General features: G+C 38.8%; 1 protein-coding gene across 5 annotated transcripts in view; it reads right to left on the bottom strand.

Annotated features, from left to right (window-relative positions):
• HNRNPD (heterogeneous nuclear ribonucleoprotein D) overlaps positions 1–13315 on the bottom strand; it is a 16957-nt gene extending 3642 nt beyond the window's left edge. Inside the window, exons 1-4 of one of the 5 annotated variants that reach the window (XR_002313753.2) lie at positions 12924–13315; positions 10987–11043; positions 1951–2119; positions 1195–1356 (exon numbers count right to left, since the gene is read on the bottom strand). Coding sequence is in view for 4 of the 5 variants with exons in the window: in XM_020892820.2 (XP_020748479.1) it covers positions 1195–1356; positions 1951–2119; positions 10987–11043; positions 12924–13156 (621 nt within the window). In the remaining variant the exon portion in view is untranslated. The remainder of the gene's footprint in view (positions 1–1194; positions 1357–1950; positions 2120–10986; positions 11044–12923) is intronic. The other 4 variants (XM_020892820.2, XM_020892823.2, XM_020892821.2 and 1 more) reach the window with 4 other exon arrangements.
• Between the last annotated feature and the right edge of the window lie 540 nt (positions 13316–13855).

Genomic DNA, 13855 nt, shown 5'->3' with positions numbered 1-13855 from the left:
GTTATAATACTTTAGTTTGCAAGTTTAGTGGTGAAAATGCACACAGAAAACAAGGATTTGGCACTTAAGCTCTATTCTGCTATCTCTCCGTTTACTTTACTCTTTTAAAAAAGTCTTCATATTAGAATATGCACTCCACCTAGTTTTTAAACTTTTTATTAAAAAACAGCTTCCCAGGGCACTGATATCTATTATCTAATTCATGGATCACAAACTCAAACACCCACTAAGCACAAGCAGAAGGAAACAATACATTTTTTTAAAAATTTTGGCCGTGCTGCTCAGCATATGGGATCTTAGTTCCCTGACCAAGGATCAAACCTACGCCCCCTGCATTAGCAAGAGCGAAGTCTTAACCAATGGACCACCAGGAACATCCCAAAACAGTCAATTTTAAGAGAAATAAAGTAACTGTGTTTGGGAGAATATGGAGGAATGGTGAGAACTGCTAAAAACTATAAAGAACATTCAAACAATCGAAAGTGGGAGCTGCTACACTTAAATCTTAAGATGGCTGTAACCAAGCCACGGTTGGATGACTGCAAAGAAGGCAATCCCAATGTTGCTTGATCTTACAAATATTGAAGAAAAGGTAAATGCTCAGATTTTTGCAGGCATTTCAGCTCCTAAACACTAACAACAAAACAAATATATTTGTCTGAATCATACCAATGATGTCTGCTGACTGTATGTGGGTCTAAAGACTCAAATTTCTCAGCTTTAAATCATTAATTCACAAACAGAATCTCACCAAGTCTGTAATTAGGTTCATAAAATCTGCACATACACATGTACCTAAATTGAGATGGCACTACACCGTATTTTCTTTCTTTCCTATTCTCAACTGAAGCACCTCCTTGTACATCTCAGGTAATCCAATCTGGATTTCTTCTTTGTTTACAGTTTTATTCCTTCTACTAATCCAGTAAATTTCTACTCTGAAAGTCTGTGGCCACTGTGCCCACAACAACGCCTCAGTAAACCAGAACAGGCAGTCTTCTAACCTTCCAAGATACCGCTCTGAAAATACTGCTAATAAAGTATCTATACCATCCTTATTTCAAAACAAATCACAATGTCTATCCAAACTTCAGAACAATTTGGGAACCCAGTGAGAAATCTATAATGTGACAACTGTATTTATACTAAATTTGAAAAAAAAAAGGGGGGTGGGGTCAAAATATTATCACATACCTCACCAAAACCACCAAAGTACTCCCTTATTTTCTCTTCAGGTGTATCTGGAGAAAGGCCACCAACAAAAATTTTTTTAACAGGCTCTTTTGTTTTCATGGCTTTGGCCCTCTTAGGATCAATCACCTTCCCATTCAATTTATGTTCTTTCTGATCCATGACCTAAGGAAATTGAAGTTTTTCATTTGAAAGATGTGTATCTTAACTAAAGTTCAGAGATTATTAACTTAAGAATAACTATAGTTAAATAAACATAGCTAATGCCAGACATATGTTGACCAGTTCACAAAGTGCCAACTGTGGTGATGTGACATCTGCTAATACATCCTAGTGTCTAAACCTAAAGGTCAGTTAAGAATGAGAAGGGTTAATCAATTACCAGAAAATCATCATGCCTTTATCTATCAGCACTATAAGCATGACTGCTACTTCCCCGTAAAGACTGAAATGTAAAATTATTCAGTCAAGTTTCCTGCCTACAGATTTTAACGTCTGTACTTCTGTGAACGTGTCACAGCACATCTTTACAATCAAGCATCTTTAAAGGCTTTTAAATTTAATTTTAATGTAGTAGAGCCTGGCACATGAAGTATTCAGGAAACAATTCTTCAATCTGATTCTTAAAAATGTATTGGCAAAAACCATTATCTTTTTCTTCATATAAGCACAAAGAGCGAAATCACAAATAATGGGCATATTAATTGTATCAAACTATTCACATATTTTATCGACTGATTAGAACACACAGCACACTACCTTATCTACACTCTCCGACTCTTTAAATAGCACAAAGCCAAAACCCCTTGAGCGCCCTGTGATAGGATCTAACTTCAGAGTGCAGTCTACGACTTCACCGAACTTGGAGAAGTAGTCCTTCAAGTCTTTCTTGGTGGTGTCCCAGCTAAGGCCGCCTATGAACATTTTCCTGTGGAGACAGAGAGCAGTGTTAGAATGCCAGAAAGCTTTGATTCTGCCTTAAGTATCCACATCAGTAACATACTTTCCCCAAACTGCACCGATTTACTGGGCAGTATATTGAAATGTCACTCTTCCTACATAACCACATATCAAGAACATCCTATTTACAGTTTTGGAGAGTTTTATCACTACTGCGCCTGCATAATTACAAGATAGTGAGCAAGCAGCAGATTAAGTCTTTTGACTTATCAAAAAGATAAGTGCATCCCCAAGGTAAAAAGAATGCATACCGTCTTTCTTAAATTACAATACTGGTAATAGCAAAATACAGAATTTCACCTTGAAATTTCTCTTCCAAATCTTTATTAAACTTATAAAAAGGCTATGCAGTTCCCACTAATCACAGCAGCTATGATGTGCTTACGCTGAAGTTTCTTTTCTAACAGTTCTCTCATTAATAAAACTCTTAGCACAAAAAAAGAAAAGTCTCACAGTTAAGTTGTAAACCAAGTTTTTGGATGTGCTAAGAATCCTTAATAGACAAAAGTAATCACATAAGCAATTTAATAAACAAAAAGAATTATCCACTGAAGCAAAACACACTAATTAACCTAGATGATTTAATTCCAGTAGAACCTCAGTTAACCAGCAATAAGATATTTAAATCTTTAAAAATGCTACGAGTGACAGGTGGTAAGTAGAAACCACCAAAACACTTTAAAACCAAACTACACCCCCCCCAAAAGAAAATTTAACATGAAATCTTATTTTTATTACAGCAAAAGGTCATAAAGCTCAGATCTGGCAGCTCTGTGAGCCCTCTGACTTCTGCCCTCTTTACCCACTCCCACAAAAGAGCTAACATTACCTCCTACTCTTTGAAGAGACTGAAGATTGTTACTTTAAGGGTAAACTGTCAGAATTTGTTATGTGAGGACTAAAAATCAATTTCAACAAGGGAACAAAATCATGCTTCGTCAACGACTTCTGTCTTTGTAACTGCAGTAGGTCAGAGGTAGGGGCAGCGGGGGAATGTGGTGCTAACTTTCAGCTCTGGAAAGAAATTAAAGCAAGAACATCTCCATCTTGTGGGCTTCTTAGAATTTTGCCACTACAACCAATTCTTTCAACTAAAGGACAAAGTCTTATCTCTAGAATAAGATTCTGCTTCCGCTTAACCTAAAAATGCCAGATTAACTGAGGTGTTACTGATCTTATATTATCAGTCTTGTTCTCACTTCTAATGATAAATGTAACACAAAAGAAGTCATTTTTAGGCATACAGTGTGCTTCCCATTTAAGTTAGGTTTTCAACTTGTACCTGTATTCTAGAGTTGGATTATTTATATGCTTAACATTCAGAATTCTAATAAAATTTCCACACTCTAAGTAACTTTTATTAACCCTTTTTGTATTTTATAATCAAAGGAGTGTAACAAAACACTCATAATGTACAGGTACTTTTATTTTTTTTTTTTTTTCTTTTTTTTTCAAACGCAGGTGTACAGGTACTTTTAATGTTTATGGCTAATTCCATGGGGAAAAAGTTGAGATATTTTCAATGACATTTTCTTTCATATCCAGTGAAATAATATACAGTCCAAGTTACTTAAATTGCTTTAAGCACTTTTATTTTTAACCTAAAGATCCTGAGTACCTACCTTCATAGATGAAAGTACATTATCAACATTTACTCTTTCAAGGTGAAGAGGACACTGCTATCTTTTCATGAGAAAGAAACTGACTATACAGCAATGGCCTCTTACTCTGATATTCATTGGATGTTCTTGACAGAAACAATTTCAATCATACTAAAATTTAACTATTAAATTACTATTGTGATTATTACAGAAACTTTCCATCAATAATTTAACAGTTTGAAATTATTTCAACCTGAAGAGGATAAATAAAAGAAGCCTTTTTTAAAAAACTAAAACTGAAAGGCAAGAAAATCCTGTGTCTGTCTGGCCTGTTCCTCAGATACTGAGGCAAAGCTAGTTTTGATTTTATTTACGCAAGGCAAGGCAATGTTTTATTTACCCAAGGCAATGTTTTTATTGTGTCCTCAATTTAAAATTAATAAAAAATAGTTACAAAGAAACAAATTATAACACCAAGAATGAGGCACATTCTATTATTCACAAACCCCAAACTTTTTGTCAACATTAGATATCAGTTTTCTTAACTACATAAGCATAATTATTCATCAATTGGCCCATTGAGTGTTCTCTAGAGAAAGTTCGCACATTTACTAAGAGTCCCGAGGATCAAAAAATAGTTAAATGTGCCTACCTTAAGAGTTGAAAGGTAACTGAAGAAGCTATCCTTCTTAAACTAACAGTCAAATCCCATTTATCCAGAACAGCAAATGTCCTAGAAAACTGTAATTTATAGATATTCCAGAGAATGATTACTGTTGGCTAAAAAATTAGAGCAAAATATGTAGCAATAAAACTTGAGCCATCCAGCACCTTTAGAGAACAAGCCAGACAGCCCACGTTCCTTCAAGTATTGCCTGTTTTCCTAGTCTCTCAATTGTTTAACGTTCAATTACTGGGAATGCCCCTGGATGGAATGGCAACCCATTCCAGTATTCCTGCCTGGAGAATCCCATGGACAGAGAAGTCTGGCAGGCTACAGTCCGTGGGGTCCCAAAGAGTTGGACATGACTGAGCAATTAACACACTCCATTCGATTTTTTTTTCTTTTTCCCCTACAGCACACTGCACATACTCTTCTGCTGTAATCATGATTTAACACTCTAAGAGTCAGTCACCACTGACACCTTATGCTACTTGTAGCATGCCTGCAATCTTCTGAACTTTTTATTAATGAATTAAATACACCTTATTTCTTGGCTCTAGCTTTTAGTTCTAGTTTTCATTTTTGCCAGATTAATCAGCAGCCGCTATTCTAAAATGCTCCCTACTCCATTTTGGGGGGAGGTTCGTTGGCACTTGATTTTTTCTAATTTTTGGTAAAGTAACAGTAAACAGCCTCTGACCAAGAGTTTAACTGGCTCTTCTTGAGACACATTCATTACCATTTTGGCAGTCCCAAAGAGCTCTTCTGCCGCTCTAATAAGGAAGGCTGCTGCACAGAACTGATAACCAGACAGGTGGATAGACTACAATGAACATACTGTACCAAATCCATCCCATCTTTAACATATTAAATCCATCCCATTTTTATTCAGTAGACATACCAAAAATATAAACATAACAGATAAAAAAGCCTGTTATCTTAATTCTGGATAAATGGAAACTTATTTTAGCGTCTCTATAATATGAGCATTCCCACATGCCCTGCCTCAAATTATGAGATGGTGTAAGATATCAATTTAAACTATCTGTATTTTATATTACTGTACCTTACTTAAAGCACAGATTACCTTTGCTGCCTTGAATGCAAAGACTGACTTTAAAGTTACTTACACCCCTGCAGAGACATGCAAACATTTTACAATGAAGGAGAGCTGGACTTTCATAAAAATCCTGAGCAGTGAAGTTAAAACTACAGCACAGGACTTGTTCAAGTAGCAAAAATGGGTCCCTAATACTACAAGTTTAAAATCTGATCCTTACCTCTAAATGAATCAATAATCCCAACTGAAGTGGAGGTCATCTACAGTATCAACAAAGTTTAATTTTTTAATCCTATCTATAAAGTTATTTAGCACCCCAGAGGCAATACAGTATACAACTTAAAACACCTACTGAACAATTAAAATACCTTTGCCTTATAGATACTGACATTATACCATACTGTAATATTAAATGACAAGCACTGCAGATAACTCTCCAAAAGAGACTTGAGGGTGCTTTGTGGGACATTCTCTTCTAGAGGAAGTAAATTTAGAGGCAGTGAGCCAAGCTACTTGGGGTTTAAATCCTTCTTCCAGAACTTAACTAAAAGCTTACCTCAGCTATCTGCAGTAAGGATTTAAACGGCACAGAACATAGTATGACACACTCCGAGAGCTCCATAAGAACAAATCACTATTTAGAAGGGCAGCACACGGACTGTATCTAATTATTAAATAACTCTTTCATTTATTCAATGACTTGAATTTTTTAATCTGCATGAACTAATGCAAGTTTCCAACATTAAAGGGGAAACATTAAAGGCCAGGATGAGTTTTATATAAATGGATCCTAAGATTATTTTTAATGCTGAAGACTTAGCCTCAAAACTTTAAATATCCCATATAAAAAACAGACAGGAAATTAGGTTGTCTGAAACTCTTAATAGGGAAGCATTTCTGAATATAAACACAGTACGGAAGGAGCAGTACTGGCTGGAGGAAGTTGTTGTCTCTTCCCATCTAAGAACGGCATTCTCTACACTACTGAGGCCTCGAGGGTTAAACACTTCAAACTCAATAGTACTTTTTACATAAAGATACTTCCCCTAACAAGGCTTTCCTGTCAAATACCCTTTTCAGAGTAATACAATTATTACACTTCTTTCCAATTTTGGAAAAGGGCAAACAAACTTCTCTTAACTTTTAAAACTTCCCAACAACTTGTAATCTTCCATATGTAGTTTCATAACAAATTCTGACAGTTTAAAAACTACAACAGAATGTCAAACTGATAATACATCTCAAGTATGTAACATGACTAGCCAATTACTGTCACCTTTTAGAGTAATGTCACTCAAGCATAAACACTAATCCTTATTTAAATAAAATTTCTGGTATTTTATCATTATGTCTTTACAATCCTAAAATGTTAAAAGCTATTGATAATAAGAATCTTACCAATAGATAAAAAAATGAGTATTTATTCTTCCTTATAAAATACAGATTTAGTTTAAAATTAAGTCAGCAGTTACCTAAACAGGGAGGGGTTATTTTTTGCAACTAGATATCACATGGTATCATTTCAGAATCTGTAAAAAAAATACCCCTGGAAATGGCTTGACAAACTTTTAGCAAGTAAATAAAATTCTTCTAGCTAATGTATCAGATCTTATTTCTTCATACTTTGAATGAACCTAAGTGACTAAAAAAGACAACTGAGTTGAAACGTAATAGCTAATAAACATCAGAGTTTTTGAACAAACTTTAAATGTTTAACCCAAAATCTCCCCATTTCACTCCCAAGCAAGAACGACATCTTGTGTTTTTGCTTTTAAAGTAAACTCTCCATCAACTTTGCCAGGTAAACGCTGTGCTACCTCAAGGTTAGGATTCTGGTTAACTGAGATTACTACACGTTCACACTTCTTTATCAACACTGAACTCATCAAATAGTTTTCACTTTCTTGATGGAACTTCAGAATCTTGCAATGCTTTAAAATCACATTACTTTTTAATAATGTAAGGGGAAAAGTATATAAGATTCATTCCATGGCACTGTCTGTTGATTGCTTTTTGAGTATACTGGCTGATAGTTTCATCCATCTTTCTCACGAGACTTGAGGCAGGGAGACAGAGCTGCTCGGGCTTTGTGATAGCTTCAAGTCTAGATAAGCAGGAGCTTACAGAACATGACCCAATACTTAAAACTATCACCTTGATTATTGGCCAAACACTGCCAGCAATGTGAGTTTCCCCAATCCACCCCCAAATAGTCTTAAATGTCTAGTTCCAATGTACAATAGAATACTCTAGAAACTAAAACATGCTTACCTTTACTCCACAGGAGTAAACCACTGGCAGTATCAACTATTAAGGCACAGGATAAATACACACAAGCTATGAAAGCAGGCTATGTAGTCAATCTTCCTGTGATGAGCAGTGTTTCCATCACACAGATCAGCAAACCAAGTAACAAACATGTTATATTACCTGAGACCACACTGTTGGAAGTGAAGTAACAGAAACAGATCCCACGCTTCCAGCATCCAGTTCTGTGCCCTATCTACTAAAACGTTGAAGCAGAACTAAAGTCAAATAAAACTTCAACTAACAAAAGTTGTTCATCACTCCATTTGTGAATCTGCACACTTTCAAGGTGCAATTTTTAACTGGAATGGGGGAAAAAATTAATTCTATTCCTTTTTAAATGCTTTCAACTCCAACTAATAAAAATAAATGGAAAAAAAAAAGCTTTCAAGCTAAAACTAATCACCCTCAATATTGGCCATGAAATCACACACAATGGTAAATTGAAAACTCTATTAGGGCACCCTTACAAATGACAGAGTACCCAGGTAATGTTAAAAAAAAAAAAAAAAACCCACAGTAAACATACTTAATTTATAGAAGGGGCCACAAGTATATTCATCTCAAAAAGCAGCACTTAAAAACTGATATTCAATGATATACTCCAATTTCAAATCCAAAAGGTCAGGTGATTTTAGTATCCTGTCTGTTAGAGTAAGAATGTGAAATGAAGAGGATTGAGTACTCCTTCCTTAGAGGTTCATCATCTTAAGATCTGGGGGCATCCATTTCTGTCTGCAATTTTAGCCCTGGAAAGCTGTCAAAGGTTCCAAAGAATGCTAAAATTCAGTCTACTCAGGGTCTCAACTTTATAGTAAATCCAATGTACTGAATCAAAGGCCAATCAATTTGGCGTGAGACTACTTTATCTAAAAGTTAACTGTTCTACAAAGCAATGCTCAAGATGCCCCAGAAGCCCCAGGGTATAGATTATAATCTCAAATATTAAAACAAAAACTTGTTAGGTAGACCCATTTCTTAAAAATTAAGATGGGTGACAACCTATAGCACATTTAATTTACAATATCCTCAAACAGGAAGAATCATACTTAAGTTTATACACTAATAGTTACAGTACTAGATCAATCACCCTATTAACTGGAAAGTATTACTGTACTTTGGCTGATAGACAAATGGGGGATTATTCTGCTTCTTGTCTAATCCAAGGCAAGTCAATGCACCTACCCTGTAAAACTGTCTGAAGGTTAACACAGTTATTATTACAGCTCCCCATGAATCATTAGAATGTAAAAACTCTGTCTCCAGGTAGCTTGCGGTACATGGGATGTGTTCTTTTGCCAGACACTAATTTTAGAGCATCTAAAAGGATTGTAGCCCTATAGAGAAGGAGTAAGTCCACACCAAAATGGGCAATCCCAGTGTAGTAGTTTCTAAGTAAAAACTTGGGACGTTAAAGTTGGAAAAATTAAAATGAGGTGAACTCAGGCAGGTATTTTGCTATGGAAATACTCTAAAGGCCCACAGTAAATTGTGGAAACCCTTTATTCCACTAGAGGTTTAACAAGCATGCCCTCCTGAAAATATGTTTATTCTTATATTAAAAATTAACAACACTTCAGTCTACAATAATTTAAAATACTTTTAAGATGAAATCGTAGTCACTTTAGTTTCAAGTTAGAATTGTAAAAAGAAACACACAAAAAGATGTGTTTAAAAAATTAAATTTAGATAATTTTGTATGTAGTAACCACTATTTCACTACTATTATGAAACTTTTCCCCAGTTTTCCTCAAATTGGGACACAAAGAACATACAGCGTGGCAAGTGCAGACACCAGAAAGATTAGAAATTTTGAGGGATTTTTTTTTTGTCTAAGAAACAGTATGTGTAAAACACAAGAATAACTAATGAGACAGTAATTTTTTAAGTCAAATTATTAGACTTTAAAAATGAAAATATTTGTTAAATGTACAAAGTAAATTTCATAATCTAAAATTGTTAACTGTAAATATTCAATTGTCCAATTTTCCTAAGGGATCACTCAAAAAACTTGCAAAGTTATAGTATTAGGTAACAACACAAAAATTATCACAAAGTCAAAAAAAACAAGAAACCTTTATACCTAAGTGTATGGTCCTTTCAAATTACTGAAAATAATTGCTTACATAAGATGAAATAAGTAATGGTGCAGTAAAGTCAAGTACAGTTATAACTTATACTTAGTTTGCCACTATTACCTAGAAATAAAATTCAACTATCAAAGGGCCAGATTAATTTGCATCAAAAAACTTTTATTCAGTATGTAAAACTTCATCTCCAATATAATACTGGACAGATTTCAGTGAAAGAAAATAACAGTAATAAGCTCCTGTAAAATTTAAATGTTATCCCAACTGGGCTCTTAGAATGTAGTTTCTACAGCTGTAAGTCAACTACCTGCAATTTACCTGCCCTCTAAACACCAGTGGTAGTAAATACAAACTCTTAGAAAACTCAAATATAACCTAAAGGCTGAAATAGTGACATTTGGAGAAAGGGAGAGATAAAAAGAACAATAATCTACCAGACTTCCAAAAAGTCATGCAATTGTGAATACATGTAAACCAACTGTAATTAACATTCCAGCCAAATCACACTGAACATCTAAAAATCTGATTTAAGCTGTAGTGGAAAGCCACATCAGTATGCTTTAATATTAATGTGCAATTCTTATTAAAGTTGTGTTTACAGATGTTTGATGATTTTTAAAAAAAAAGAAACTTCATTTTTGCATACATATACACAATACTACTTTAAAAATGGTTTTACTATTGACATGTCCAGAATACTTCAGTATAACATGCAATATACTTTAAACACACAATACTTCATATCAGATAACCTTCACACATAGCATTAAAGTTAGAATTACAACAAAAAAATTTTGTCTTAACAAAAACAAATCAACTTTAAATTTACTTTTTCTTGCTCACATAGAAAACATCATTACTAATTATATTAAGCTTTAATTGGCCAAACCACAAATACATGCATTACCACAGACCAAAAACCATGTGATAGCATCAATTTTGCCCAAAGATCACACACGATGCCTAAGAGGTTTTATATCCCAGGTACAATATCCTACTGTACTAAAGTCTAGAATTTCCTGGGAATCAATGGGCAACTAACCAATTCACAGCCTCCACATGTTATGACTACTGAAACCTTTATAATACAGAAATAAAATGTAAAAGTTTTACCATTCTTCCCGCTGTGCCGTCGCTGCTTCAGAGTGTCGTGGGGAGGAGTTTGAATGGCTAGGGAATTAACAACCGGTACAGCAACCAATCAAAATTCTAGTTTTAGTGTTTGACATGTTAGGGTTAAAAACTTTAATTCATTTACACTCTAGTTCAATAGTAGATAAACTACAAAGGCAGCTGCTTTGTGATTTGAAAAATCAGAACAGAAAGCCTGCCCCAAACAGTAAGTTAAGCAATTAATCATTTGGCTGCCTCTGTCCCAAGAACAGAATTCAGAAAAAAAAAAAAAAAAAAAACCAAAATGTTAAAGGCTTAAGTTGCCAAACATTTAACATATCCCTTTCTTAAACTAAGTCGTACATAATTCAAGATAAATGAAGTTCCCCATCCCACCTCTACTCTCCCAAAGCCAGCAATCAGCAAAACAGCCCCACACAAGTCTGCCTCGGCTGAGAATATTAAATCCTGGATCCAAAGGGCTTATCTCTCTCCCGCTGCAAAGCTTGTGCTTTTCCCCAATAAAGGAAACCGTGTTTTCTAATATTGGGTTAAAGCGACATTTTACTGTTTTTACCTTCTACCAACACCTTTCTCCTTGTTACAGCGGAAAAAAGTTTACAGACACACCCCCCGCCCCAACCACAAAAAGTAATGGAAGCGTTAACCCAACATGAGCGATCAGTAACGGGAATAAGAAAACTCAAGCAAGAACCTCGATTTAGTCCCTCCTGCTAACTCCTGTATTATGCTCCCGGCTCCCAAAGGCTGCGTTCTAATAAATACTATGCAGCTTCAAGTAATACACACAACGTATTTCAAATGGAGCAAACAACTTACTACTTAAAAGTCTGGGAAAAAAAAAAAAAGCCATAGCACAATACAGGATTTGTTCGTTTAATGAAAAAAGGCTGGTGGGCCTCCTCTAACTTAAGTGGGTGAGAGCGGGAAGGAGAAATCAAGAGAGACCAAAAAAAGGATCCCGAGCACAGGGTGGGTTGTAAAAACTGAAAACCGCCCAGAAGAGGTAAGGTAAAAGTACTATCTGTACCAACAGTCGGGGAATCCAATAGCCGAGGGCGCGAAAAAGGTGCGCGGTTAGAATAACTCAGCGGGGTGGGGGAAGGGCAGCCTGCAAGCCGGAGGTAGAACAGCTCCAGTCAGGCGCAGGCCCGCCGACCAGGAACTTCAGGAAAGACCTGGCAGCAAAAGCAACGTACCAACAGGCGATCGGGCAATTTTACCGGGCCCACTGGGTTCCATACAGCTGAAAAGTAGGGACTACGTGAGCAAGCCGTTGGGCGATGGTGCACAGAGGGAAAAGGCGAAGATCGAGGCGAAACTTACTCAAAATACTTATTAAAAAAAAAAAACACATTCGGCCTGAAGCCGAGACGGGAGAGGAGCAGGGCTGGACTACCTACACATGCCCCGAAGCATGTGCTTTGAGAAGAAAAGCATCGTCTCGGGATGCTGCAGTGAGAAGCACCCAATAACCCTTAGGTGTCCAGGCATACAAGCTTTTCTGTCTGATTGCGTTTTTTATGCCCAAGACTTTTAAGAAAACTGGGCAGCGAGAAGACACCGGGGCTAGAAAAAAAGGTTACCCCCTCGACAGGCGGGAAAAAATTCCGGCGGCTAAGTCGGTGGGAGGAGACCCGAGGCGAGGGAGGGAAGGAGGGCGGGCCGGGGAGCAGCATGGTGACGGCTAAAGGTGGAAACGTGTGTGATGGGGGAGGGGGCGATTAGCAGGCTGGGGGGGAGAAGGAAACGAAAGCCCCGGGGAGACCAGCGTAGAGAAGAGGAGGACAGTGCAAAGAGGCTGCACGGGCGCCTGGAGGCCGGGCGGAGAGCGGGAACGAGGCCTAATGGCGGGGGGAGAGGGAGGGGGAGGGGGGATAGTTGGGCCTGACTATCCCGGGCCGCCCCTTACTCACCCTTCATCCTCCTCGTTCTTACTGGCATCGATCTTCGCCCCCTCCGACTCGGCGCTGCTCCCTTCGGTGCCGCCGGCCGCGGTTCCGCCCCCGGTCCCGGCTCCACTTCCCGCCGCCGCCGCTGCCCCCTGCGCCGCCGCCACCATGGCTCCCTCCTGCTCGCCCGCCGAGCCGCCTACCGCCGTTGTTGCCGCCGCCGCCGCCCCGTCCCCGCCGAACTGCTCCTCCGACATGGTGTTACTGCCTCCGCCGCCGCCGAGACTACACCCTCCGCTGCCGCGAACCGAAACTAGCAGCAAAGTAATCCCCGCCGCCGCGCGCCCGCTCTACCGCGCGAAGCACACAACAAGGCAGAGAAGGCGCGCGTGGCTGCAAAGGCTCCCGCGCCTCTCCCTGGCCTGCCCCCCTCGCCTCCCACTCTCGCGCGGCGCGCACTCCCGCTCTCGCCCGCTGCACTAAAAAAGAATAAGCAGCGGCGGCCGCTCTTGCCTCCTCCTCGCTTTAATGGCGCCGCCGCGGACCACCTAAAATGGCCGACGGAAGAACGGCGCGTCCCGGTCACGTGACGCGCGAGCGCGCCCTTTGCACCTCCCCCGCCCCCTTTACCGCTAGTTTTCTTCTTCCCCCCCTTCCTCTTCGGGCCCGCCCTCTCGCTCCCTTTTATACCTTCCTCGCACGCGCAGCACCGCACAGCGTGGGGCCTTTAAAAGGAACCGGAAATGGCGTTCGATAAGACGGCCGCGCGGGGACCATCGAGAACAAGGGGCGCTGTTTCTAAGGCGCGGCTAGAGGGGCCCCTTCCTCCGCCCCCGCTTTTCCGAGGGTTCCTGGTCGGCTCTCCCAGCAGCCCCTCCCGCACAGCCCAGCTGCGGGCGGGAGGCGAGGCGTCGGGCCGGGGTGTGGTAGCACCTCCCGGAAGGCAGCTGTGCCCT

Source organism: Odocoileus virginianus, chromosome 29 (genome assembly GCF_023699985.2).
Source record: "Odocoileus virginianus isolate 20LAN1187 ecotype Illinois chromosome 29, Ovbor_1.2, whole genome shotgun sequence".
NCBI classification, from domain to species: Eukaryota; Metazoa; Chordata; class Mammalia; order Artiodactyla; family Cervidae; genus Odocoileus; species Odocoileus virginianus.
Note: the sequence above shows the minus strand (reverse complement) of the source record. Positions and strands in the feature narration are given on the sequence as shown.